This window comes from Sciurus carolinensis, chromosome 8, assembly GCF_902686445.1.
Source record: "Sciurus carolinensis chromosome 8, mSciCar1.2, whole genome shotgun sequence".
Lineage (NCBI taxonomy): Eukaryota > Metazoa > Chordata > Mammalia > Rodentia > Sciuridae > Sciurus > Sciurus carolinensis.
This window is the reverse complement of record NC_062220.1, coordinates 7,569,577-7,597,342: the sequence shown is the minus strand read 5'-3', so window position 1 is coordinate 7,597,342 and position 27,766 is coordinate 7,569,577. Positions and strand designations below refer to the sequence as shown.

Here is a 27,766-nt window from a genome sequence, read left to right as displayed (position 1 = left end):
AAATTTAAACTTCATTTTTCTATATTACTTTTTAAATTTCAAAATTTCCTTGTTATTACACAAATGTTTTTATATAAATGCAAAAAGGTGATCACATTGGGTTTTTGTGGGGGTACACTTTTCTCACTTTCATTTATTTCACCCACTTCCCCTTTTCATCACATATGCACATACATGCAATCTTAAAAAACTGAAGGGAAAAGAGGATCGAATTCTCAGTAAAAAAAAAATTGCATAACTAGCATCTGCACAATTCATCTTCTACTTATTCTCTTGTTTTCCACCTACCGGATCTTCTGTTCTACTTTTTGGGAGAACCAACTAATTCTACTGAGATTTTAAAGATTTTAACAATCACAGTTTTAAAAACTCCTTAGGACTTTTTATTTCTAGATGTTTCCTTTTTCATAAAACTACATTTTGGTTTTATGATAAAGATAGCTTCTCCAGGGGTTGGGGAGATAGCTCAGTCAGTAGAGTGGGCCCTGGGTTCGATCCCCAGCACCCAAAAAAAAAAAAAAAAAAAAAAAAAGCTTCTCCAGCTTTTCTGAATAGGTCTTGTTAAAATTTAACTTTTGTCCATTTATGACAGCACATGCCTATAATCTCAAATACTCGGGAGGCTGACGCAGAAAGATTGCAAGTTCAAGGTCAACCTCAGCAACTTAGCAAGACCATCTCAAAATAAAATTTAAAAAGGGGTTAGAGGTTAGCTCAGTGCTAGTGTTTGCCTAGCATGTGCTAGGCCTTGGGTTCAATCCCCAGTACCACCAAAAAATAAATAAAAAATATAAATAAATAAAAGTTAATTAGTTTTTGTTCCTGAATTAAATTATATATATATATATATATATATATATATATATTTTTTTTTTTTTTTTAACCCCCTTATCTTGGTCTTTCTTTTTCAGGTAGAAAAATTTTTTTTCTTCAAATGCAGGATAATTTGCTGGGCATGGTGGTGCATGCCTGCAATCACAGTGACTTGGGAGGCCAAGGCAAGGGAATTGTAAGTAGTTTGAGATCAAGGTCAGACTCAGTAACTTGAGGAAACCCGTAGTAACTTAGCAAGACCCAGTCCCAAAATAAAATGCTAAAAAAAAAAAAAAAAAAAAAAAGACAATATAGCTCATTGGTACAGCTGGGTTTAATCCCCAGCACACACACAAAAAAGTTTGATAATATTTGTGTATTCATTCACATTTAGAAAGCAGCAACAGTTATTTAATTAGGATCTTTGTGTAACTGACCATATAATTCTTCTCCACAAAATATCTTTGAAGCTAGGGTTCCAAAGAAAATCATTTGTGAAACATTGTTTTGGAGTAAAGTCTACTACTGATAAATCTAATTTTCCGCCATCCCTCAGAATTTCAGGTCAGCTCTCTGAAAATTAGGAATTCTTTCTATAGAGTACGACTCTGTCCCTAAGTAAGTACACTTGAATTCTTTGTATAGAGTATGACTCTGCCCTAAGTATGTACACTTGGCGTTCACATGTCTTTCGTCTAACATGGCAAACAGGGTAGCCCTCACCTTTTTCCTGGACATATTTGTATTACTGTCAACATTTGTTTGGAAACTCCCTAAACTGTTGTTGCCTATAATGCTTCCTGGTTTAGCTGTTTAACTTCATTACTTTGTCATAAATCAGCCTTTAATCAACTGCTCAAATATTCACTCTTGGGAGGCTCACTCACTCTCTCAGTTTCAAGGAGCATCTCTTCTGGAATTCCCAAGGATCTAACTCCTGACTAAACTTTTCAGCACCTTTAGTTTTTTGTTTCTTCTCAGATTAGCCACAAGTTTGCTAAAATCATCAACATTTCCTTAGGAGGAACCATGTATAATTACTGAGACCTTCAGCATTCACATAAACAGACAAAAGATTCAGAGAATTAATCTTATGGCTAACAGTTTCAAAATAAATAAGCCAAAATCAAATCCAAGCGCATATCAAGCCAGCAACAAAATTCCTGGACTTAACCAACAGTTTGAATCATATTCTGAAAAATGTAAAAAGTAGAAATGACATTTACTAGATACCCCATCCTCTCAGAGGATAGTACTGGAGGGATTTTCTTACATGGTAATTAAAGCTGGCGTCTTATAGAGCTAGCTTAGCATTTGGGCAAAAATTACTACCTAAGAAGGTGAGAACAAATATCTCTTTTTATCTATGGATAGGAAATATATAATTGATGGTTTTCTTTTCTTTTCTTTTCTTTTTTTTTCTCTTTGCTCCAGGTTCCAGGGATTGGACCCAGGACCCTCGCACAATACTACCACTGAGCTCCATCTCCAGTCAACTGATGTTTTGGAAGAGAAAATCCTTTATGGTCTCCCATATTCCTAACCTGTATTACATTCTTGCTCAGAGTAGAACCCTGTTCTTAAAATTTGTCTACTGGTGGGTTTAGCCCATGTTGCTGAGGATTCTGGGGCAACATCAGCTCTGCTCACTGCTCTGGGGTCCCAACCCGCTTCAACTCCAATCAGCCTCTATCATGGCGAACAGTTGGCTACGCCTTTTCTTGGTGTCAGGCTCCCTTGGAGCGCGGCAGGACTTCGCGTGCACTCTGAGGTGCTCCGCCAGCTTAGACCTATAAATGAAGCCCTTCCCACAGTCGCCACAGGCAAAGGGCCTCTCAGGCCTGTGGATGCGCTGATGCCGGAGCATGTGTCCCCTCTCCCGGAAGTTTTTATCGCACTCAGGGCAGTGGAAAGGTCTCTCCCCTGTGTGCAGGCCTTGGTGGCTGAGCAGCTGTGCCTTCAAGCGGAAACTCTTGTCACATTTTGGACACTGGAAAGGCTTCTCCCCGGTGTGTGTCCTGATGTGCTCCACCAGCTTCGACTGCTTGGCGAAGCCCTTGCCACACTCGCACGTGAATGGCATCTCCCCGCTGTGCAGCAGCCGGTGCGCCTTCAGGTCGGCCTTCACGCGATAGCGCTTGTCGCACTCCGGGCACTGGAAGGGTCTCTCTCCCGTGTGTAGGCGCTGGTGGCTGAGCAGCTGCCCCTTCAGGCGGAAGCTCCTGTCGCACTGCGGGCACTGGAAGGGCCGCTCGCCGCTGTGCACGCGGAAGTGCTCGGTGAGCTTGGACTGCCGCGTGAAGCCCTTGCCGCACTCGGCGCACGAGAAGGGCCGCTCAGTGCTGTGGGTGCGCTGGTGCGCCTTTAGGATGCCCTTCAGGCGGAAGCTCTTGCTGCACTCCGGGCACTGGAAGGGCCGCTCGCCGCTGTGCACTCTCAGGTGCTCGCGGAGCTTGCACTGGTGCGTGAAGCCTCTGCCACACTCGCTGCAGGCAAAGGGCCTCTGCCCGCCGTGCCGCAGCTGGTGAGCTCTCAGCATGCTCTTTAGGCGGAAGCTCATCTCGCACTCCGGGCACTGAAAGGGCTTCTCATCTGTGTGCAGCCGCTGGTGCCTCAGCAGCTGGCCCCTCTGGCAGAAGGTCCTGCCACACTCCGCACACCAGAAAGGCTTCTCGCTGCTGTGGACTCGGGTGTGCTCTGTGAGTTTGCACGGGTTGGTGAAGCCCTTGCCGCACTTCCTGCAGGAGAATGGTCGCTCCCTACTGTGCATGCGCTGGTGGACCCTCAGCAGGCCACTTAGACGGAAGCGCTTCTTGCACTCTGGACACTGGAAGGGCTTTTCTCCCGCATGCACTCCGAAGTGGGTGACCAGCTTGGACCTTGAGAGGAAGCACCTGCCACATTCCATGCAGGACCAGGGCCTCTCCCCACTATGGCTGTGGTCCCACTGCTGAGTCTTTGAGTCCCCACAGGGGCAGTGCTCCTCAAAGTCCAGACCAGCTCCTGGCTTTTGTCCTGAGTGCACACCAATGCCACTTCTCCAGGAGGCTGGCCTCTCCCCTCTGTGCTGGGACCGGGGAGCCTTCACACTGTTCGTAGAGAAGTAGCTCTTGTTGCATTTGTGGTACTGGGAAGGCATCTCCCCCTTGTGCCCGAGGTGGTGGCTGTGAAGGGTCTGCTCATGACAGAAGCACATTTTGCATTCAGGGCACTGGAACGGGCTCTCCCTTGTATGGGCAGCCAGATGTCTCAGCAAATACTGCCTCAGGCGGAAGCTCTTCCCACACTCAGGACACCGGAAGTGCCTCTGTTTCCGGGCAACATTTCCCTGCTCCTGTGCATCAGCTGGTTTGTTGAACTTCTTCCAGGTCCTACGTGATGCATCCTTGGAGTGGTTCCTCTGGTGCTTCGCTAAGTGGTTCTTCTGCCAAAACCTTTCTCCGCAGACAGGGCAAAGGTGCTGGGTGCTCTGCCAGGAGGGGGCTTCCTGCAAGCCAGGGTGACCCAGAGCTCTGTGACTTGGGGTTTCTTCTCTCTGCGCAGACTCGCTGGAGCTGGGGACCACTGCAGCTAGAGCCAGGGTGTCGTGGGTCTTTGGATTCATGAGGGTAATGCCATGGTCAGGCTGGAAGGAAACATCTTCCCTTTCTCCTAAACACAGTCCAAAGGAATACTGGCTCTGAAGAGGATCAAATTGGAAAGGACATTTAGTTTCTCCTGATTTGACAGCTTCCTGGCTTCCTGAAATTGAAAACAAAAAATTCAGTCTTCTCATCCATGGCATGAGTAATGACTAAAATGATCCATAATAGTGATCAGGGTGGCTTGAGAACCCTGCTTCCACTAAATTACCCAACAATGTCCTGTGCTTCCATTTCATGACCTAAAGGAGTTTGGTGACAGTCTGCTGAAACTAAACTCTTTTGGCTTTGCTCCTTATCCTATAAAAACAGGGAAATGTTAACACATATGTAAGAGCATTATGAATGTGATGAGGTACGTGCATGAGGTGATAAGCATGGTGCCAGCACATCACGTCCTCTGAACCTGCTGACCATGCTTACACATTTGGGAACATCAGACTTAACCCATTTTATGTACAAACATGCCTGAAGTCACAAGGTGATGATGACAGTAAGTTCCTAACAGAGCCCTGACTAATACTAGTGCTCTATGTCATCTGTGTGCTTCTCTGTCCCCAAGACCAGGCAGCAAGGATCAGCTCTGCTTCTTCTTCCCTTGCCCCTACTCATGCCTCTGTGTGTGTGTGTGTGTGTGTGTGTGTGTGTGTGTGTGTGTGTGTTTCAAACCCTGGGAATTAAACTCAGAGTATGTGCTTGACTACTGAATTGCATTAGCCCCTACCAATGTTTTAAAGCAGTTCATTGAAAAATTAATAATAGATAATAAAAAGTGAAATAATTTGTTAAATAAATACCCTTTACTCTCCAAAAGGCAGCAGCTAGCCAGGTGCAGAGATGTATACCTGTAATCCCAGTGACTCAGGAGATTGAGGTAAGAGGATCACAAGTTCAAGACCAGTCTCAGCAATTTAGTGAGGCTCTAAGCAACTTGGAAAATTAAGAGCGGGGGATGCAACTCAGTGGTAAAGCACCCCTTTGTTCAATCTCTAGTACTACCCCCCCCCCCCCAAAAAAAAGCAGCAGCTAAAAACTTAAACGAACTATCTGACAAGATTTCCTGGAGTAATGCTCCTATTTGACGTTTTCATTCAGCAGTCTAATACTGACATTTAAGGATCCCAAACTGAGATGGTGTTGTGGAACATGCCAGTAATCCCAGCCACTTGGGAGGCTGAGGTGGGAGGTTAGCTTGAATCCAGGATTTCAAGATCAAGCCTGGGTAACACGGTGAGACCCTGGCTTAAAAAAAAAAAAAAAACCTCAAGAATCCCAAAATTATATTTTCATTACCTTCATTTTGTAGATCAGGAATTAAAATATTGAAAAACTCAATAACCTGCCCAAGGTCACCCAGAAAAGGCAAGAAGCACACTCAGGCTCCAAAGCCCACACTCCTAACTACTATGTTTTACTGCCTTTCTATAGAATATGTGAGATACAAGCCACAGCTCAACCAAACAGGAAGACAAGATCAGAGACGCAAACTAAGAAATCTGAATGCAGTATCTTAAGGTCAGCACTTGATTTCTTAATACTCACCTCCAAACAGCTCTCCCTCAATATGTGGATCAAAATGTGTATCAGCAGAGTGAATCATGTTTCCAGGTTTCTGTGATTCTCCCCAACTCTTGAAGGGCTCTCCCCCTTGTTCAATCCAGGATATTAGTTCTGGCTTGGGAAGTCTATCATCTGTATGGAGAAGTCAGACAAGGCAGTTTGTATTTAGAGCACACTGTTTCTAGATTTCTCAAAATTCGCCTCTGGACAATGTATGAGATAGGGCACCGGTTTACATGAAGAGAAGCAAAACTGCCCACCCATCTAATGGGTGTCCTAGTCTGTCCAAACCTATTAGATCAGCTGGGCTGTTTTAATTTTGTCGAGGTCCCCATGTGTGTAGCAATGCTGTATTTGGTCCAAAAACAAAATGGCAAATGATTCAATGTTCTTTTTTCCTTTCTTTCCACATTTATTGGTACATTATAACTGTACATAATGATGGGATTTGATGTTACATCTTTGTACATGCACCTAACAATATACTCTGACCAATACCACTCCCCTACAATATTCTTTTTTTTAAATGTTCTTAGTTGTAGGTGGACATAATACTTTATTTTACTTTTAAGCAGTGCTGAGGGTCAAAACCAGTGCCTCACACATACTAGGCAAGCACTCTACCACTGAGCAACACACCCAGACCCAATATTCTTAATAGTCATTTACTAACAGTCAGTCTCAGGGGTTCAATTTTATTAAATATTTATTTATTCACTGGGTGCTGGGTACTCTACAAACCAGTAAGCCACATCCCCTGCCCTTTTTATTTTTTGAGACAGGATTTCGCTAAGTTGCTGAGGCTGGCCTCAAATTTGTGATCCTCCTACATTATCTTCCCGAGTTGCTGGGATTACAGGTGTAGATCACTGCACAAGGCTAGGAGTTCAATTTTAAAGCAAGTTGGCTGAGGCAAAAATTTCATCAAACAGTGTTTTAGGAAACAAAGTTTTAATTTTTTTATTAAAAATCTTTCTAGCACATGAAAAGAAGAAAAATATGAAAGGCCTGGGTGTTACCTAACTTTGTCAAATCTTACCATGTTGACATACTTGCTTCAGGGTTTTCAGAGCCAAGAGACACTATATAATTTAAGCCCCTGGATTTGGTGTTTATCTCCAAAGTAAGCACAACCCTTAATTTGCTATTTATCATTCTCATGCTTTATTTTTACTTTCTTACTTTTTATGCTTTTGTGATGCTGGAAATTAGCCCCAGAGCTTGTATATAAGTAGACATCCTACTACTGAGCTATGGCGTTTTTATTTTCTAAACATGTACAGACAGATAAATGTTATAGTTGTTGATTTTAAACACTCTACAAACGTTACCATATCATTTGTAACTTGCTTCCTTCCTCTTTAAATGTTTTCAGCACTCACTTGACGCCATCTGTATATGAATGCCTCTCCGCCTGCCTTGCCTCCCGCTCACAGGCACGTCTCACGCCAGCACATCACAGGCATTTACTTTCCTCCACGTGGAGGGCAGGCAGCATCACGTATGTTTTCGAGTTTACCCTATGTCACCAAAGTGCTCTCCGGAGTGATTGTGCTAATTACAGCCTCATTTGCTTCACATCCTGACGACATGGGCACTATCAGATGTTTCCCTCTAACATAGTACTGTATAGAAATCTCATGATCTGAGAGAACAATCACCTTCCATCTTGTTCCAAAAAACTGTCTTGGTTGTTCTTGGTCCTTTGTTCCACCGTGTTCTTTAGGATCAGCTTACAGACCATAAAAAGCCCTACTGGAATCTAGGCTGGAATTGCTTTAGATGCATAGATTATTTTGAGGAGAACTGACAGAAAGATTCATTCAAATGGACTGTATGGTTAAGAGGAGGGATAATCAGAGGCATATGGATGATGCAAGCATGAGTAAAGAAGAAAGTAATTAAAGATCTGAATCTAAAAAAGTCATGGCTTAACAGTGAAGCAAATTAAAATTCAGCATGATTTTGTTATCTTTTTAAAAAAAAAAGTTTAGATGTTGATAGACCTTTATTTTATTCATTTAATTATACGTGGTGCTGGGAATTAAACCCAGTGCCTCACACATTAGGCAAGTGCTCTACCACTGAGCCACAACCCCAGCCCTATCGCCCTGTGGTACTGTAGATGGAACCCAGGGCCTTACATGTGCTCAGCAAGTGCTCTAACACTGAGGTACAACCCCAGGCCTAACAACAGACTGATTTTTAAAAACTCTTACTTGATAAATAAGAAGAAATATAAGGGTGCTTAGGTTGTAGCTCTGGTAGCACACTTGCCTAGCATGTGCAAGGCCTTGGGTTTAATCTCCACCCCAATCCACCCCACCCCAAAAGAGTGAAGAGTAAATATAAAGACTAAATAAGGAAAAAGACGCAAAAGACTATTCATTACTGAAACCACACAGAATCAGCTACTCTTAAACACCTCAGTGTGCACCCTGCCAGAATCTCCCTGCAGGGAAGACCACTAGCCTCCTGATGGCTTTAACTCCGTGGGAAGGTTATGAGGAGGCCATTCCTAGGATAAGGATACACAGGTATTTATGGGTGTGAGCCAGGTGTGTTCCTAGGTGGAAAATCATGGTAACCCGGGACTAAATTATGATGTCAAAGTGTTGACATGTATTTAATCACCTCTGGTCACCTGTATGTGTTGTCAGAAATATTCTTACATAGCAACATGTACCCCAGTGAGGACTCGTAATGTTTACAGAAGTATTACCAAAAAATATGGGGTAAAAAGCCTTTCTGAGTTAACCTGTGAGGACTCTCCCTACCTCACAAAGACGAACGCCAAGAGACACCTCACGGAACCTGGTTCCAAAACTTACCCCCACAGCTGACCGCTTCTTACCTAGGGAGAGGAGAGTCTGGTAATTGGCTGTCATGACGTGCTTGTAGAGCGCCTTCTGCCATGCCTCCAGACTCTGCCATTCCTGCTCCGAGAAACAAATGGCGACATCCTCAAAGGTCAGAGGGAACTGAAATAACACACAACACAGTTGTGAGTGCTTCAAGATGACTCCAGCTCCTTCTCATTAAATTAAAAGACCTGTGCAGTGGACAACTGTTCTGTCTGCCAGCAGCCTCTTCTCTGGGAACTCCTCTTCCCCATGCAGTCATGTGGGTCCCTGTTCACCACCACAGTCCCTCCAACACCTTCTTCCCGCCCACTCAAGCTAGGGACAGGTGCCTGTGGTATGCAGTGGGAACAAACCACAGTTCAGCTTCACTCACTTGGTATGTCATGGCCATCTTCCCAGGTCAAGACAAAGAGGCAAACTCGTTTTCAGTAAACTGCATTGTGTTCTACGAGTTAAGCGTGCCCCAATGATGGGATAAACTCCACTGTCTCCATTCTCTTAGAAATAATGCCCTCATGTGCTTCCTTACCTATTAGTGCTTTCGCTTTTGTAGGATAAGGTCTAAAAATGAGAACTACCAAGTCAAAAGGTATAAACATCTTCAGTTCTGTTTATTCTTTATTTTTTGTGCTGCTGGGGATCGAACTCAGGGTCTCATGCATGCTAGGCAAGCGCCGTACTGCTGAGCTATAGCTGCAGCTCATCATCTTCAGTTTTAAAACTTTCTTGGGGTGGTGCTAGGGATCAAACAGCACTTTGCATAAACTAGGTAAGCACTGTATCACTGAACTACATCCCCAGCCTAAAATTAATATTTATGTTTATTATGGTTGACTTGAAAATCAGTGGTTCTTAATTAGAACTATGTATTTTTTTGTTTAAAAGGCTCTCGTTATGTAACTATATATCCTGCATCTTACTGAACCATTTTCTTTAAACCCAGTTTAACTTCAATTGTTATTTTCATAGGTTTATTTCCTACGGATATTAAAGTATACTTGTTTCCATTATTATTAAATTATGTTCATATTGTTATATTAAATATGACATTTAGGGTTTTTAAAATGAATTATTTCTTTACATTTAAATAAGATCCATTACTTTTAATTAATGAAACATTTCTGCTATAACACTTGTATGAATTTGTTCCATTGTGACTGATATATTAGAGAATTTGCTTGTGAGAAATAACAAGGTTAGAGGTTCTCGATCAGGACAATTTTGTCCCCCAGGGGATACTGGGCAAAATCTGCAGACACTTTTGATTGTCATAAAGAGGGGTGCTATTGGCACTTAGAGGGTACGGGCCAAGGATGCCCCCAAACACCCTACAATGCACAAGACAGTCTTCACACAGAAAATCATCCAGCAGAAGATGTCCACAGTGGCAAGGGTGAGGAACCTTGCACATGTGAACAGAGCACAGAGCTGAGATAAGCAAATGCATACAAACATCCTTTGCACGCCTACCGGCTACCTCAGATTGCCTTGTGTGATGAGCCCATCTATAACTGGTGTCAAAAATGTCCACCTTGGAGCTGGGGGTGTGGCTCAGTGGGACAGTGCTTGCCTAGTATGTGTGAGGCACTGGGTTCGATTCTTAGCACTGCGTATAAATAAATGAATTAAAAAAAGGTATATCAACATCTAAAAAAAAAGAGAGAGAGGGAGAGACACCTTTGAGGGTAAAGCAAGGAATAAACATTCAAGGAAGAACACAGGCCACCACCAGAGGGAAAGACAGCCAACTATGATTTTACTGCACAATTTCACATAGCATTAGAATTTTTAGAAATGCATGACATAACTGAATGTATGTTTTTATTTCTGTTAAATACACTTATTCTCACCTGATTACTTACTTTAAAAATATTTTCTAAAAATTCTCAAAAAAGACTTCTTGCTTATTACTTTTAAAATTTTCAATTTATGCTAGTATTCATCAAAATTTAATTATTTTTCTTCATCTTTTCTCTTAATGAAATAAGCAGAACATGACAGATGAAACTTAAATTCTCTTGATTCCTATTTTCATTATTGTTCTTTTTTTTCCCCACTTTTTTTTTGGTGCTGGGGATTGAACACAGGGCCTTGTGCTTACAAGGCAAGTGTGCTACCAACTGAGCTGAGCTATATCCCCAGCCCCTTTTCCCACATTTTTTATTGGTACATAATAGTTGTGCATAACAATAATGGGGTGGTTGTTACATATTTGTGCATGCACACAATATACAATATAATTTAGCAATACCACTTTTCCATATTGTTCTTATTTTATTTATTTACTTTTTTACAGACTGCACTTTGACTCATTGTACACAAATGGGGTGCAACTTTTCATTTCTATGGTTGTACACGATGTAGATTCACACCATTTGTGTAATCATACATGTACACAGGGTAATGATGTCTGTCTCAGTCCATATTGTTCTTATGCTCACTCCAGTTGAATTCCCTCTGAGGAGGCAAACACGATGAATGTGGAAGCTTCTCAGTTCATATTTCAAAGTTAATACCCATAAGCATCCACAAGTGATATATAGTATTTCTTTGTATATCTTATACATAAGTGCTTTATAATGTAACTTGCATTTCCAATCAACATTCTGAGATTTGTGTATATGTATGTATATATGTATATGAATGCATATATATAGCTATTTTAATTTTGTGTAGTAGTCTATTATCTTAATATGTCAGTGTTTTAACCTTTTTGTTTTCCCCACAGATCATTTCTATTCAGTTCTCTGAAGTGCCTGGTCATACCCTTTGCTCACATTTTTATTGGGTCACTTATAATTTCATTTCTAGTATTCTTCATACAATATGTATATTGACTGTTGATGATACAGGTTACAAATAATTTCCACTGGTCTTTGGTTCACCTCTTAATTTTTTTATGCTCTTTTATGTTGTATGAAATTTTCAATTTTAATGCAAATATGTAAATCTTTTTAAAAGTCCCTTTTTGTGTCTCTTTTTTTTTTTTTTCGGGGGGCAAATGGGAGTTGAATTCAGGGGTGCTTAATCACTGAGCCACATGCCCAGCACTTTGTTGTATTTTATTTGGAGACAGGGTCTCACTGAGTTGCTCAGGGCCTTGCTAAGTTTCTGAGGCTGGCTTTGAATTCACAATCCTCCTGCCTCAGCCTCCTGAGTCAATAGGATTACAGGTATTCACCACCACACTTGACTTCTTTTGTGTCTTGTTCAAGAAATTCTTTTCTACACTGAATTCATAAAGATACACCACATTGCCTTCCCAAAAGCTCAAGTTTTGCTTTTTGTCTAGATTTTTTTTCCCCCTGCGGTGCTGGGGATTGAACCCAGGGCCTTGTGCTTGTGAGGCAAGCACTCTAATCCCCAGCCTCTTGTCTAGATTTTTTTGAGACGGGGTCTCACTATGTTGCCCAAGCTGGTCTTGGACCTCTGGGCTGAAGTGATCCTCCCAACTCAGCCTCCCAAGTGCTAGGACCATGGACACCTCACCCAGCTCTAGATTTTTAATGTACCTAGAATTTAAGTTTTGTGAGGTATGAGGCAGTAATCTGATAATTTTTTTTTCAAATGTAAAAGTCAATCATCCAACTACTACTTTTGAAGGTCTGTGTATTTCTTCCTATGGCTACTGTAACAAAGTAGCACAAACTGAGTGGCTTCAAACAACAAAAATTTATTCTCTTATAGTTCTGGTGGCTAGAGGTCTGAAATCAAGGAGTCCGCAGTGCCAGGCTCTCTCTAAGGCTCTAGGGAGAATCTGTTTCTGCCTTCCTGGTAGCTTTTCACCCTGGGTGTTCCCACTCTATCTGGAAGGCCAAGTCGCTGTGCTTGTCTCTTTTTATGTGGACACGCTTCGTATTGGATTAAGGGCCTGCTCTAGCATGACTTCATCTTAATCAATCAATTACAAACTTGTATTTACAAAGAAGGTCACAATCTGAGGTTCCATGTGGGACATGGACTTGGGTCGGGGACAGCTATTCACCATAGCATACAGTCAGCTTCTGGGCTCACTGTTCTGTTTCTACTACTGTCAGTCCTGCACAAAACAAAACTGTATTAATTCTACAGATTTGCAGTGTCATCTGAAAGGGATTTCTTTGCTCTTTTTTTTCAGAATCATACAATTTTTTTACCTTTATTTATTTTCCTTTATTGGAGGGTTTACTTTCCAGTTTGAAAATATTAAATGGAAAATTCCAGAAATAAACAATTTATAAGTTTTAAACTGTGTGCTATTCTGAGCAGCCTGCTGAAATCTGCACCCAGGATAGGAATCATCCTTTTGTCCAGCAAATCCATGCTATTTGCCGATTACTCTCATTTCTATTATCAGATGGACTGTTACAGTATCAAAGTTCTTTGTGTTCAGGTAACAATTACTTTACTTAATATTGGTTCCAAAGTGCTAGGACTACCAAAGAAAAGCTGTAATGGGCTCCCTTAAAAAAAAAAAAAAAAAAAAAAAAAAAAAAAAGTCAGACGACCTGAGGCGCTCCTGTGATTCCAGCAGCTCAGGAGGCTGAGGTAGGAGGATAGCAAGTTCAGAGCCAGCCTCAGAAACTCATTTTTGAATCCGTGAAGTTGTAAGGGAAAAAGAAACTTACACTAGTTTTGCTGTCACTGCTTAAACTGTAAAAGTTACAGTCGCAATGTGCAATAAGGGCTTAGTTAAGGCGGCAAAGTCATTGTAGAGTTTGATATTACCCCCCCCTTCAGGCATCCACTGGGGGTGGTAGAATATATGTGTACTGTTATTTTTCCAACTGAACTTTATCTACATTTGCAAATATGTTACTGCCATTTGATAAAACTGCAGCGATTTTTATAAATAAATCTGTAATCTGTATTATACTTAGTTTTTTCATCTATGGGAACGTCATATCTGACACTCATTTAAAATTCTCTCCATAAAAGTGTACAATACCTTTCGTACCTAGAAAAATTGTTTTATGATGATCTCAATCATTTAATATTCAGCAAGAACAGTCAACAGAAAAGTTAGAAAAATATGACCAAAAATTAGCCACCCCCTCTAAACCGTGGCTCCCACAAAACCTAGAACAGCAATGCGCGCTCTGCAGCCGCTGCCATCCGCTCGCTCCTCCGAGGCCAGCGAACGCTCTCGCGGTTTCGCATCCGCGGCTGCCAGGCTTCATTCGACCGCCCAGGGTCTTGCATCCTGGGAACACTAGCTCTGCATTCGGTGCCCACAACGCGAAGCCGCAGCCAGTGCAGCACCCAGGTCGGCCCGGACCCTCTCCACCCGCTCCCTACAGCCCGGTGGCCCGCGCTCTGCGGCTTCGGGGTTCGGGGCGCCGGGGTGGCTCCGGGACCCGGCACGGCACCGGGCCGGCCGCTCGCCGCTCTCGCCATCTGCGGGCGCCACCCACCTGAGCCCGAAACCCGCGCCCGCGCGCCGCAGCCCCTTACCGGAGCCCGCTCGCCCATGGCGCACGCCGTCTCGCCGGCCTGGAGTACCCGGGCCTGGGCCCCGGCGACGCGCACAGTCCTGGCAGCTCCGCGGACTCTCCGCGCCCCGCGGCCGGCCGCGCGCTGCACGCTGGGACTCGGCGCCGCCCGCAGCGCCCCCTGCGGCCGGAGGAGCGGGCGCCGCCCGCCGTCGGCCCCCAGCCAGGGTCCCGGGCCGGCGGCCGCAGAACGCGCGTCTCTGCTGCGCACCGGACGCTCCGGGGGTCTCCCAGGGAGGGACTCCGTCGCAGACTCCCTGAAAGAACTGGAGGAAGGTGCAAATGGAGAGAGAAGGCAGCGACCGCGGACGCATCCACAGACGCAGACAGGAGCGTCGGGTCTGCAGCCAAGCCCTGGGCTCCGGGGACCATCTGTGGATCAAGCGGGACTTGGGAGGGGCAGACCCGGCAGGAGGAGGCGGCCGGGAAAGGGCGACCCTCGGAGCAGGCTGGCCCTGCGCAAGGGGTCCACCTGCCGGGACGCTGCGGTGCGCGCGCGCAGGCTGGTCCCGGGCAGGGCGAGGGGCTGGGCGCCGGTCCACGAGTCGTGTGCCTCGGGGTTGAGGGCTCGTGGCGCCCCCGGCGCAGGCCAGAGAATGCCCTCGCGGGGGAGGCAGGTGGGCGCTGCCGCCCAGGCCTCAGGGAGCTGCCCTCGGGGCGAGGGAGGGCGCGCACAGCATCTTCGGTGGGACAGAGGGACAGAGAGACAGAGGGACAGAGAGGGGATGAAACGGGGAGTGAGAAACAAAGAGACAAAAGCAGGGCGATAGGGCTGGGGTTGTGGCGCAGCGGTGGAGCGCTTGCCTAGCGCGTGTGAGGCGCTGGGTTGGAGCCTCAGCACCGCATGTAAGTAAATAAAATAAAAGATCCATCTGTAAGCGCAAAAGGACAGAAAGCAAACCTCGACGGATTCAGAGAAGCCTTTATTCCTTCATGGACTCAGGCGCTGTTCGGGCCCATTTTTCCGGATGGGAAAGATGACCCTCAGTTACAGAAGGGATTTTGGTTGTATAGGGTACAATGATGTAATCATTTGGGAGCTGTGTAGGTGCAGTTTTGACCGTCAGGGGCTAGTTGAACAGGTTAAAACTTTAATTCAGGAGGGTGGTTGTAAAACGGTTGAAACTCGGTATTGTCTGGGGCCATAAGAGTCCAGATCCCGAGGGATGGGTACTCAAATCTTGCCCATTGGTATTTGCTGTGCTTCCATTTAGGAATAATTTAGCCAAGGGAGAAGTCATGGTTTAGGGCCCAGCATTTCAGTATCCGCCCCTTTCCCCCAGGGCCCATTGTTCCTTGGCTAGTTTCCCCCTTGCTCCTCCTGAGCCGCACCTCTCTCCAATGTTCTTTGGGGGCTATGTTGCAAGAATATTATTTTCCATAACACTTCACCATCCAAAATTTTTAGAAAAGGCGACAGATGGAGTGACACAGAAAGGGAATAAGACAGGGAGAAACTGAAGAAGAGAGAGGAAGATGGTAGGAGTCTGCAGACATCAACCTCAGATTCTATCCGGAGGAGCTAGGAGTCAATCTGAAGAAACGTAAGGGGGCGGGGATGAGGGTGCATGTGAGAGAAGTACAGTAGCCTCTGTATGTAGAATAAGTGGGGGGATATTTGCTATGGAGTAGTGAAATGTATATATTTTACTGTTTAAAATCATTTAATTAAAAACTATACAGTTAAATTGACCCCTTTTGGTGCATAGTGCTATAAATTATAATACAAGTTTGAGGGTACCTAACCATGACCATTCTTCAGCTATTCAGTTTCATCATACCACAAAAATGCCCTTGTACCATCTTTGTTTCACTTACTTTCCCGTATAACTCCCAACAAGGAATGATTTGTTTCTGTCCCAATAGTCTTACCGTTGAGAATGTCACATAGATGGATTCAAAGTATGTAACATTTGAAACTTAGGTTACATATTTCTACTCAGCAAAATGCCTTTGAGAATCATCCACATTTTTACTCAGTGCTACCTGTAGCATTTACACCATGGATGTATCCATCACCCATTGAAGGACATCTGGGTTCTTTTAGATTTTGGTAATTATGAGAATTGCTGCAAACATCCATGTACAGGTTTTTGTATGAATATAAGTTTTAATTTGCCTAGGATAGATACCCAGGAGGGTATGTTTAACTTTATAAGAAATGAACAAACCATTTTCCAAAGTAGCATTACTGTTTTGCCTTCCCACCAGCAATGAGTTCCATTGCTCCACATTCTCAGTAGCACTTGGTATTATCAGCTGTCCTAAGATGCAAAAGCCTACAGTGCAGGGCACTGACAACTGAACATGTCAAATGGGAGCCTTTGAAACACCCCACCCAACAAAAATCATAAATATGAAAGTTCTTAATTTTAGGAAAACACTGCGGATTGAACCCAGGGCCTTGAACACATTAAGCACATACACTTCCAGCCACCGGAGACATAAATTTCGACATACGAAAGTTGGGAAAACCAGAGAAAGTACAAACTATTTCTCCCTTTAACTCTGGGTTGACAGATATAAAAAGTAGAAGAGTTATAGTGACAGTATGAATTGATAACTGTCAATTTCAGAAAAGAAAATGAATAGCCAGGGCTATTTTTTTTTTTTTTTTTGGAAAGTCCTTCTATATCATCCCTTTATTGTATGTGGTTGTTAATCTTATAAATGCATTTTTTAAAACACCCTTTTGACTGATAAGTGTGTTCTTTTCAATACTGTTTCGTCTTGACTACTGATTTTTTTCACCTGGCAGGAATGTGAATTTATTTATTCATTGTCATTGTTCTCCTACAGAAGTTCTTGTTTTCTTCTGGTGATCATAATGTGTGAAGCTAATTGTCATATCAATCACATGTTGACCAGTGATTCAGAAGCAGTTATACCAATGTACTCAAGGTTATCTTCTTACAGGTTTTATACCTGCAAGAGTATGGTTTTGTTGCTGAAGCCTTCACCACCAGAAAGGAGACACAGAAACTGATGGGCATATTGGAGTAACAGAGAAAATAGCCCATACTCATATTTCAGCCTCATCATCAGGATGACTTAAAAAGTACCAGAATTTGTACGATGCCAAGATAATAAAGGACTTTGGAGCCCACAGAGCAACCAAATAGGATGTCCTTCTTATATATACCTTTGAAAATGTGACAGCTTTAGTTCTGCTTGAGTAGAACTGATAGAATTAGTTTTGTGACCTATGAACCACTATGCTGCCAAGGATTCTATTTCTTGAAAAGACAGTTGCCAGATGTCTGTAGTCCTTAGTGATGAGAGCTCAGTTCATGGAGACATCAAGTTGTTTTGGACCTGGTTTGATCTAATCACTTGTAAAGTGGGACAAATGAGAGGCCCATTGTTAAATGAGAACTACACATTTAGGATCAGGAAAATTCCAGCTCAATTGGAGTTTTAACCCTTCATGCAATTGTGGCTAATGCTTCAGAAGCCAATCCTTTTCCAAGAGGTAGCCCTACAATCACCCCAGGGATTTGTGGGGCCCAACCTCACAAAAGGAACATTGAAAAGGTAAATGAATGCTGAATTCCGGTCCACATGTGCCCTGTCATGGTTTTTGTTTGTTTGTTTTTGTGGAGGGGACAGAACCCAGGGCCTCACACATGCTAGGCAAGGGTTCTACCAATGAGCAACACTCCTAACCCCAGTTAATGTATTTTTTATTTTTGCAAAAAGTCACGATCAGCTCAAGAGGCTTGCACCCAAAGGGCTGTAGCAACCACAGATTGGTTTTCTCTTTGGTTAGACACTGAGTCTTGTAATACCGTTCCCGGCTGATTCTGATTCTAATTAAGGAACCACATTTTGTGATTTCCTAAGGAAGGAAAGTTGTAAGTTTTCTTAGGAATAATGTTAAGAGATTTGAGAGTCCCATATATTTGTGAAAGTTTGCTAGAATGGCATAGGGAAATTAACTTACAGTAAAAGATTAAGCTGCAGAGCAAAAACTGGAATGATCACAGGGACTGACAAAAATTTTCCTTTGGTATTTACCTCAGAGACAATTAAGCAAATTTCATTAAGAATCAACATAACTGTTGAAAAGGCAGAGTAGTTAGACTAGTAATAATGCTTATTGCTCACAATGATGGATTTTTGGATGATTTAAATCACTCCAGAAGGAACACTGGAACGTGGGTTATACATAAGTGGGGGTAAAACATAAGCCTCACACGGGATGGTGAACAATGGCATTTATTTTAGCAATACAGAGAACCCCATGCCTCCAAAGAAACAGATACCCCTCAATCATTTGAGAGAAAATGAAAATTTACTAAGAGAGAAAACTGAACATTTCAATGAGAATTTAAATATGGAGGCCCAGCAACAGAAAAGCTGGTTTCTAAAAATGAAGGAAACCACTTGGGTGACACAGAAGCTGCTGAAGTAGCAGATTGGTATAACATGTTTCTTAGGACTGGAATGTAGCTCAGTGGTAGAGTGCTTGCCTAGCATGCAGGCCCTGGGTTCCATGTCCATGACCTGTTCTGCCATGACTGGCAATCTTTCTCTCTTTGCCTAGATTATCTGGAATTTTTGTCCAAAAGCCATGAGGTCCTGCTGACTATGCATCTGGCCAGGGTGCCTATAGCCAATCTGTGAACTTTGCTCTGCCAAACTAGAGACAACTGAGCTGTCACCAAGGGTTGTGTGGTCTGCCCTAGAGAATGGGGGGCTTTTCCCTGGCGTGCATGGCAATGTGGGTGTTGAGTGCCCCCATGTACGTGAAGCTCCTTCCACACTCCTCACAAGAAAAGGGCCTTTCTTGGTTGTGATGATGCAGATGGGTCTTCAAACTTCTCCTCTGGAGGAAGCCCTGGCCACACTGGGGACACCGGAAGGGCTTCTCTCTCCTGTGCGTGTGCAGATGGACCTTCAAACTTCCCCGGATGCAGTAGCTCTTGTCACACTCGGGACACTGGAAGGGCTTCTCCCCGCTGTGCACACGTGTGTGTTCCGTGAGCCGGTACTGCTGTGTGAAGCTTTTGCCACACTTCATGCACGAGAATGGCTTCGTGCCACTGTGCTGGAGAAGGTGGCTCTTCAAATTTCCTTTCAGACGGAAACTCCGGTCACACTGGGGACACTGGTAGGGCTTCTCCCCGCTGTGGACCCGCAGGTGTTCCGTGAGCTGGGACTGCTGAGCGTAGGTCTTGCTGCACTGGCTGCAGGCGTAGGGCCGCTCGTCCCTGTGTATGCGCTGGTGGAACCGCATGGAGGCCTTCCAGAAGAAGCACTTGTCGCACTCAGGACACTGGAAGGGCTCCTGTCCACCGTGAACCCTGGCGTGCTCGCTGAGGTGCGAGCGGCGGCGGAAGCCGCGGCCACAGTCCGCGCAGGAGAACGGCTTCTCGGCGCTGTGGCTCTTGAGGTGCTGCGTGAGCCTGGAGCGCAGCGGGAAGGTCTTCCTGCACTGGCCGCAGGTGAACTCCCGCTGCCTGGCGTGCACCCCCGCGTGGCGCGCCAGCTTGGAGGGCCGGGTGAACCTCTTGCCGCACTCGGCGCAGGAGAAGGGCTTCTCCTCGCTGTGCAGGCGCTGGTGGGCCCTCATGGCGTTCCTCCAGAAGAAGCTCCGGCCGCACTCGGGACACTGGAAGGGCTTCTGCCCCCGGTGCTGGAGTCCGTGGGCTTTCAGGCTCCTCTTCAGGCGGAAGCTCTTCTTGCACTCGGGGCACGAGAAGGGCTTCTCGCCCGTGTGGACCCGCACGTGCTCGGCGAGCTTGGTCTTGTGCACGAACTTCCTCCCGCAGGCCTCGCAGGAGAACGGCTTCTCCCCGCCGTGCGTCCTCTGGTGGGCCTGCAGGGCGGCCTTCCGGGCAAAGGCCCTGCCGCACTCGAGGCAGCCGAAGGGCTTCTGGCCGCCGTGCTGGCAAAGGTGCGCCTGCAGGCTTCTCCGCAGGCGGAAGCCCCGGCCGCACTGGGGACACGGGAAAGGCCCCTCCCCACTGTGCAGCCGGCGGTGCTCCGTGAGCTGGCACTGCTGGACGAAGCCCTGGCCGCAGTCCCCACAGCGAAAGGGCCGCTCACCTTTGTGCAAACACAGGTGCTTCTTCAAGTTGGCCTTGTAGCGGAAGGTCTTGCCACACTCGGGGCACGCGAAGGGCCGCTGCCCACTGTGGACCAGCTGGTGACTGATGAGGCTGCACCTCAGGTGGAAGCTCTTCTCGCACTCACTGCACTGGAACCGCTGCTTACAGCCGAACATCCGGGTCCACGCCAGTTCCGATTTCCCTCTGGATTTGTTTTTGTATTCTGGACTTTGAGAGGTTCTTTTAGCGTTCCTGGAGTGCCTACCAATGTGCTTTACCAAGGCGTTCTTTATCTGGAAGGCTTTCCCGCAGACAAAGCAGGAATACAATCTTGGCCCTGGAGGAATTTCCATGTCTAGTGGGACATTCAGAGGCTTATGCCTTGGATCTTTCTTGTCATGATTAGACTCTGGGACTTCGAGCATTTTATTTGGAAATTCTTTTTCTTGGAGGCTTGGAGATTGTAAGGTGGCCCTTTCTGATAAGGTAGCACACAGGTCCTGATTCTGAAGACCATTTAAATGGCTTTCTTGCTCTTTTGTCCTGAGAGTCCCCTGGTTATCTGGAAAGGAAAACAAAAATCGCTATCATCAGTGACACCTCTACTCGAGCGTTCTTGAGAAACAAGAACTGTCTTCAGGTCAGGCATAGTGGGAAAGGAAGTGGATCTCCTTGATTTCGTGAATCTGCCTCCTGCAGGTAAATTATATGCAACCTTTATATTCCTTTCACCATATGTTAAGAAATGGCTGAGCATGAAAATAATGAGCTAATTCATCTTGTGAACCTTATAGATGACCCTCAGCAGGTAAGCAGAAGTTCAAGACAAAAACGAGCTGCTCTAAGAATCTTACTGTGTCATCATAGTATTTCCTTAATTCAGAAGTATATAGCACAATTAGGAAGGCGTAGGGTCCCTGATTAGTTATCAAGGAAAATTTTCTGGAAGAAAGGCAAGTAGAAAATATCTTCTTTAGGAATGTCAAAGTGGCTGATTCATAAAAACACTGTAGAAATTGTTTCCTTTTCTAAAGAACTTTGCATTATAAGATACTTTTATTAAAAGCACAATCACTACTGTTCCCCAAGTAAAAGCATAAAGGTTATGACAGGAAATGGAGCTATCACACTATTCCTGACCCTAGGGCAGACCTTTACCTAGGCCAGCATATTTCAGAGCTGTTTTTCCTTAACTGACCTATGGCACTGGATAATAGAGCCCAGGTCCCTCCCCGCAACTTTCCATCTTTTTTTAAGTCTTTTAAGCTGAGAGGTCCTTCCCCTAGAGAAGTATTCTCATGCTCTGTGGTCTTCTTATCTACTTATGTGTTCCTTCCCACTATGTCCCAAGAGTTATTTTAAGCTACAGGCAGGCTGGGGTGTTCTGTCTTTTGTGAATGTAAGGGATCTCTTCCACCTTCAAGTTTCAGCTCATGTAGGACCCCAGCCAATTCTTCTTTCCTTAACCAAATCTGCACATTTTTTGCCATTTAAGTCCTAATTCCTTTGAAGTCCTCTTGGGATATTGTTTCTCCTTTGCCCTTTCTCCTCTAAATCCCTGTAGCACTATCATAGCTACTTATTATTTTATCAAATTATATGCAGTCTTATTTTAGAGTTGACTAAATCAATAGTTCAATGTAACAAACTTGACTACCACATCAGTAAGACAATAAACATCTAGAGTGTAAGGACTGTTTGTGTTTGTGTGTTTGTGTGTGTGTGTTTTCACTGGACTAAGTAACACTAATATAGTCCTATGATAGGTACGCAACACTGTTTAATAGATAGTGCCTTACTGAACCCAGGGCCTTATGCTCAATAGGTGAGCATCTGCCTTGACATTCTTAGCCCTCTTTTATCCTCTTGGTGAGCTTGGACACATTCCCCAGTGAAGAGTTATGGAAAATAATATTCCTAAAAGACAGCTCTCCAAAGAAAAATGTAGAGGTGTGGCTCAGGAGGAGAGAGGGGAAACTAGCCAGGAACAATGGACCCTGGGGGAAAGGGGTGGATATTGAATGCTGGGCCCTAAACCATGACCTTCCCCCATGGCTAATTAGTCTTCAAACCGAAGCACAGCAAATACCAATGGGCAAGATTTGAGTATTCATCTCTGGGATCTGGACTCTTACCTCCCCAGACAATGAGTTTCAACCTTTTTACAACTACCTTCCTAAATTAAAGTTTTAACCTGTTCTACTAGCCCCTGACAGTCAAAACTGCACATACATAGCTCCCAATGATTACATCATTGTACCCTATAAAACCAAAATTCCCTCTGTAACTGACGGCCATTTTCCCCATCTAGAAAATGGGCCCCAACAGTGCCCAAGTTCGCAAAGGAATAAAGGCTTCTCTGAATCTCTTGAGCTCTGGTTCCCGATCTTTTGTGCTTGCAACTCAGGTTCAAATTCCCCCTTTTGTCACAGCAGTTACTTGACTCCCATGGGCTTAGGAAAGCATTAACATACTAAAAAGGTGAAATATTTCCTTAAGTATGAAAAGTGTTAAGATATTTCAAATATTTTTCCTTCAAAAGAAATAAAGCCTCTCAAGTTTAAACATCTGTACAATAAAAAATATTGTACGTAATTAGATGGATTTCATTTCTCTGTATTCAAGTGTACACAATGTGTAATGGAGGTGGTTTTTTCCCTCAGGGATATATACACATACATTTTTCTCTCTTTAGAAAAGTAATACATTCTCTTATTTGCTACCCCTTTGAGTAAGAAAAATTAACATTCTAACATTCTAAATTAGAACAATGTTTCTTACTAACTAGGTCAACCAACTCTCCAGGAAGATCAGGAAACAAAGCAAGGAAAATTCAATAATTCATGACCTTATCTCCATCTTACCAAAACATGGCAACTTGCCTGTTTTCTTCGAGTCCAACAGTTCATCAGCAGAAGGGCTAACTGTCCTTGTTTTGTTGCAACACTTCTGATCACTGATTAATAGCGTTCTCCCTTGTTCCATCCAGATGATCAACTCTGGCTTAGAAGAAGCGCAGCCTGTGAAGCATTCAGACAGACTCACCTCAGTTTACTAAGTATTTAACTCAAAATCATTTTCACGGTTGACTTTGCTCTAGTTCTTTCTTCCGCTTAGAATTATCTTCTCCCCAGTTTCATAAGGATGATTTGTCATTTATATCTTAAAGTAAGTTATAAACCCCCAACAACTAGATTAAGATCACATATTAAATTGATACTAGAAGAAATGGTTTTAATGACATGAGAATGAGATAGAGTAAGTTGGAAAGGCTACAAAGTATCATTTCCTCAAATTTCTTTTAATCTACTCCTTAATATTTTCCTGGAGGCACACCTAAGTGTCCCACCCACTCTTCTTTATCCAGGCCACCTTTCTTCCCTTTGTATCCACATTGTGCCCTGTGTTGTGTCCCAGATTATCCTAATTTAACAAATATGACCCCTTCATGAGAGCCATTTCGGCTAAAAATAGAAAATTCATATTATTCTGGCAACATAAGCAGGCACTAAACCACCAAAGAAATAAAAGAACACACTTAAAAGAGAGGCAGTTAAATTACTTCATAATTCTAAATGTGAGAGAAATGGAGGAGGGTTGGGGTGGGAGGTAGAGAATCTAGGGTATTCACATAGTGAAGGCACAGATGCCATTAGTAAAATAGGGCAAGTTATATATTTCTGGGCCATTATGGGAAGGAAGAAAACATTGTGAATGTAAATTTGGCAAAGCATCATTCTGCACCAGCTAACAGCTAATATAGGGAAGAAGATTAGGTTGGTTCCCCCAAAGCAAATCATTCAAAGTTCATCATACCCAGGAAATCAAGGGTCTCATAATTGGCCTTCATCACTTGCTGGTACATTTTCTTCTGCCACTCCTCCAGGATCTCCCATTCTTGCTCTGAGAAATATAAGGCTACATCAGCAAAGTTCATGGTAACCTGGAATCACAAACAGTATATAGATGCATTTTACTTTATGGCTACTTTGTTTTTCAATGTTCATTACTTTTTAGCTATCTCTAGATGGTACCATATAATAAACAATATAATAAAGGAGTCACAAATGTAAAGCAAAGCGAATGAAGAGCAGGTCTTGTGAGTACATGCTCCACCTAAATAGGGTCCTATCCCAAGCAGTAACAAATCATTGCTAGGCAAGACTGGATGTGTTCAATTTTCAAAAACATTTTAATTTTGAAATAATTATAGATTCATAGAAACTGCAAACATAGTACCAAAAGGTTCCTATGTACCCTTCACCAAGTTTCCCCCAAAGTTCACATTGTACATTACTGCAGTACAATATCAAACCCAGGAAACTCATATTGTACATGTAATAATCAGTATTTCACTTTCTTTTAATTGTTGAGTTAGTATTCTATGGCACAGATGCACCAGTTTGGCTAACCACTCACCTGCTGAAGGATATCTGTTTCAAAAAAGAAAAAAGAAAAAAAAAAAACTGATATAAACCTACAGGATTTTCAACAGACACACACATTCTTCTGAATTCTTCTGGGATGACTACCCAGAACTATGATACAGTGTTGTATGGTGAGTACATATTTCGTTTTTAAAGAAACTGCCTGACTATTCTCCAGCGTGGCAAAACTATTTTACATTCCTACTAGTGATACATGGGAGAGCATGTCTCAGCATCCTCACCAACATTTGGATGTTTCACTACTTTTTATTTTAAATGTTCTGATACATGTAATATTTCACTGCGGTTTTAAGTTGCATTTTCCTGAGTAATGATGTAGAACATCTTTGTCTATGCTTATTTACCATGCACATATTCTCTTCGGTCAAATGTCTCTTTGTTTTTTGCCTATTTTCTAACTAGATTTTTTTCCTGTTCAGTAAAATATCTTAATTTTAATTAATTTATTTTTTATGTGGTGCCAAGAATAGAACCCAGTGCTTCACATGTGCAAGGCAAGTGCTCCACCACTGAGATACAACCCCACCTCTCCCCATGACAGTTCTTTATATATCATAGGTATGTCTTCTTTCAAAGATGTGGTTTGCAAATATGTTCCCTCAGCTTTTATCTTGTTTATTTATACTCTTAACAGAATTTCATGGAGAATTTTAAAATTTGATGTTTAATTCATCACTTTTTTCCTTTACAGATTGTGCTATAGGGCCAAATCTAAAATCTTTTCAACATGCCTTAGGTTCCAAAGGTTGTCTCTTGTGTCATCTTCTACAGATTTTATAGCTTCCATTTCATATTAAAATGTTGGTTTATAAATAGAAACTAGAAGTTGGGTGCAGTGGCCCATGCCTGTAATCCCAGTGGCTAGGGAGGCTGAGGCAGGAGGATCTTGAGTTCAAAACCAGCCCCAGCAACTTAGTGAGGCCCAGATCCTGTCTCTAAAAATATAAAAAAGGGCTAGGGATGTGGCTCAGTGGTTAAGTGCCCCTGGGTTCAATCCCTGGTTTAAAAAAAAGAAAGAAAATCAAATGTATATAGTTTTATGTGTACTCTCCTGATTTTTACATCTTGGCAATTAAAATTCACAATTTTAGACTCAAGGAATGGTTTAAATAAAATGTCTATAAACCAGGACTGGCTCAGGGACCATCAATTTACAGCCTCTGATGTGGACTGATAAGTCAGGGCCATTCTCTCGAGGGATTCAAGGACAGTTGCACTGTGGCAACAGGGAAGGAACAAAACAGACATGACTTCTGAAAACTATTTTCATTGTGTTCAGATCCTGTGCTACAAACGTAGATGAAAGCCTACCAAGAATAGTAAAGTACCGGGCACCTTGAAAGACAGCTAGGACTGTACCCGAGTGTATAAAACACATTAGCCACACCATCTATGAAATAAATTCTCCTGTAAGAGAATCTAGAGACTTGACAATCAAGGCTATTTGACACACAGGGTCATGGAAAAAAAGAGCACAGATAAAATTCTATTACCCAAACTACTATAGGCCCTGAGAGCTTAAATATCAAGTATTATAACAAGTCGAAACTTGATGGCTTTATAACGGAATTTCAAGGAAATAACTAAAGTTTTCTTTTATTTCACCCATGTGTTTGCTCCATTGGTAATTGTGGGCAAATTCACAATTGGCAATGAACCGGCCTAATGAAAAGGAAAGTCAAGAAAATGGTATGTCCTCGCTTATCCTATAAAATGCAACAGCAAAGTAGTCGCCATCGCAAACCAATCACCACTTCCAAAGACGGAGAAGGACATTTTCAACCAGTTATAAAAGCAGAAGGAGGGACAAAAATGGAACGAAATTTACACCTGCCAAAGAGGCTGCGGACAGAGGGTGGGAAGCAGACGGGAAGAGTACAAAGCAAACAGGGAACGGTAAATGTCTTTGAATAACCACTCCAGTGGGTTTAGGTTTTCCACCCTCTCCGCAGCTTCCCAGTTCGCTTTCCTTGCCTGGGCTTCTCATCTGCTTGCACCAATGCGCTTCCCCGCGCGGCCTTCCGCAGCAGACCCCGGAGCGGCCACACGGAGCCCTCAGCCCAAGACCGCGCGCTGAGGCGCCCAGCGGGGCGGGGGACACCGGCCGAGACGCGCACCTCTCCGCAGCCCTGCGCCCGCACCGCCTCCAGAACGCACCGCGCGCTCCCTGACGGGACCCAAGCGGCCGCGGCGTGGACGAGCCCGGCAAGCCGCGCCTCCTTCTCTGCCCCTCTTACCGAAGACAGCTGGGCCATGACGGCTCCGCAGGGACCGGCCCCGCCGCGTCGCTCCGCCCCGCCCCGCGGCCCGGCCGCGCGCTGCACGCTGGGACTCGGCGCTGCCCAGCAGCGCCCCCTGCGGCCGGAGGAGCGGGCGCCGCCCGCCGTCGGCCCCCAGCCAGGGTTCCGGGCCGGCGGCCGCAGAACGCGCGTCCCTGCTGCGCCCCGGACGCTCCGGGGGTGTCCCAGGGAGGGGCTCCGTCGCAGACTCCCTGAAAGAACTGGAGGAAGGTGCAAATGGAGAGAGAAGGCAGCGGCCGCGGACGCATCCACAGACGCAGACAGGAGCGTCGGGTCTGCAGCCAAGCCCTGGGCTCCGGGGACCATCTGTGGATCAAGCGGGACTTGGGAGGGGCAGACCCGGCAGGAGGAGGCGGCCGGGAAAGGGCGACCCTCGGAGCAGGCTGGCCCTGCGCAAGGGGTCCACCTGCCGGGACGCTGCGGTGCGCGCGCGCAGGCTGGTCCCGGGCAGGGCGAGGGGCTGGGCGCCGGTCCACGAGTCGTGTGCCTCGGGGTTGAGGGCTCGTGGCGCCCCCGGCGCAGGCCAGAGAATGCCCTCGCGGGGGAGGCAGGTGGGCGCTGCCGCCCAGGCCTCAGGGAGCTGCCCTCGGGGCGAGGGAGGGCGCGCACAGCATCT

At 44.6% G+C, this 27,766-nt stretch overlaps 2 protein-coding genes across 5 annotated transcripts; both read right to left on the bottom strand.

The window, feature by feature from the left end:
• Positions 1-942: 942 nt before the first annotated feature.
• Znf786 (zinc finger protein 786) lies at positions 943-14,417 on the bottom strand. 3 transcript variants are annotated; one of them, XM_047561309.1, is made up of 4 exons: positions 14,312-14,417; positions 8,869-8,995; positions 5,997-6,146; positions 943-4,554 (listed from the first exon to the last, which is right to left on the bottom strand). In XM_047561309.1, exons 1-4 carry the CDS (start codon positions 14,327-14,329, stop codon positions 2,486-2,488), a joined length of 2,364 nt encoding a protein of 787 aa, XP_047417265.1. In that variant the 5' UTR covers positions 14,330-14,417; the 3' UTR covers positions 943-2,485. The 3 variants fall into 3 exon arrangements, with proteins under 3 accessions (XP_047417265.1, XP_047417266.1, XP_047417267.1); XM_047561310.1 differs by having other exon boundaries at positions 14,272-14,396; XM_047561311.1 differs by lacking the exon at positions 8,869-8,995 and having other exon boundaries at positions 943-4,492; positions 14,312-14,412.
• A 2,531-nt stretch (positions 14,418-16,948) lies between these two features.
• On the bottom strand, positions 16,949-27,165 carry Znf425 (zinc finger protein 425). Of its 2 annotated transcripts, none has more exons than XM_047562826.1 (4): positions 27,088-27,165; positions 24,219-24,345; positions 23,285-23,422; positions 16,949-20,964 (listed from the first exon to the last, which is right to left on the bottom strand). In XM_047562826.1, exons 1-4 carry the CDS (start codon positions 27,103-27,105, stop codon positions 19,034-19,036), a joined length of 2,214 nt encoding a protein of 737 aa, XP_047418782.1. In that variant the 5' UTR covers positions 27,106-27,165; the 3' UTR covers positions 16,949-19,033. The 2 variants fall into 2 exon arrangements, with proteins under 2 accessions (XP_047418782.1, XP_047418783.1); XM_047562827.1 differs by lacking the exon at positions 27,088-27,165 and adding an exon at positions 26,825-26,958.
• Between the last annotated feature and the right edge of the window lie 601 nt (positions 27,166-27,766).

What these genes read in the sequence shown, in the direction of transcription:
- Znf786 (XM_047561309.1), bottom strand. An exon ending in CCAGACTCTCCTCTCCCTAG is followed by an intron (nt 6,147 to 8,868) that starts GTAAGAAGCGGT and finishes TTCTCCATACAG; the next exon opens with ATGATAGACTTCCCAAGCCA. An exon ending in TGAGGGAGAGCTGTTTGGAG is followed by an intron (nt 4,555 to 5,996) that starts GTGAGTATTAAG and finishes TTTCAATTTCAG; the next exon opens with GAAGCCAGGAAGCTGTCAAA.
- Znf425 (XM_047562826.1), bottom strand. An exon ending in TGAGACCCTTGATTTCCTGG is followed by an intron (nt 23,423 to 24,218) that starts GTATGATGAACT and finishes AATGCTTCACAG; the next exon opens with GCTGCGCTTCTTCTAAGCCA. An exon ending in GTTGGACTCGAAGAAAACAG is followed by an intron (nt 20,965 to 23,284) that starts GCAAGTTGCCAT and finishes TTTCCTTTCCAG; the next exon opens with ATAACCAGGGGACTCTCAGG.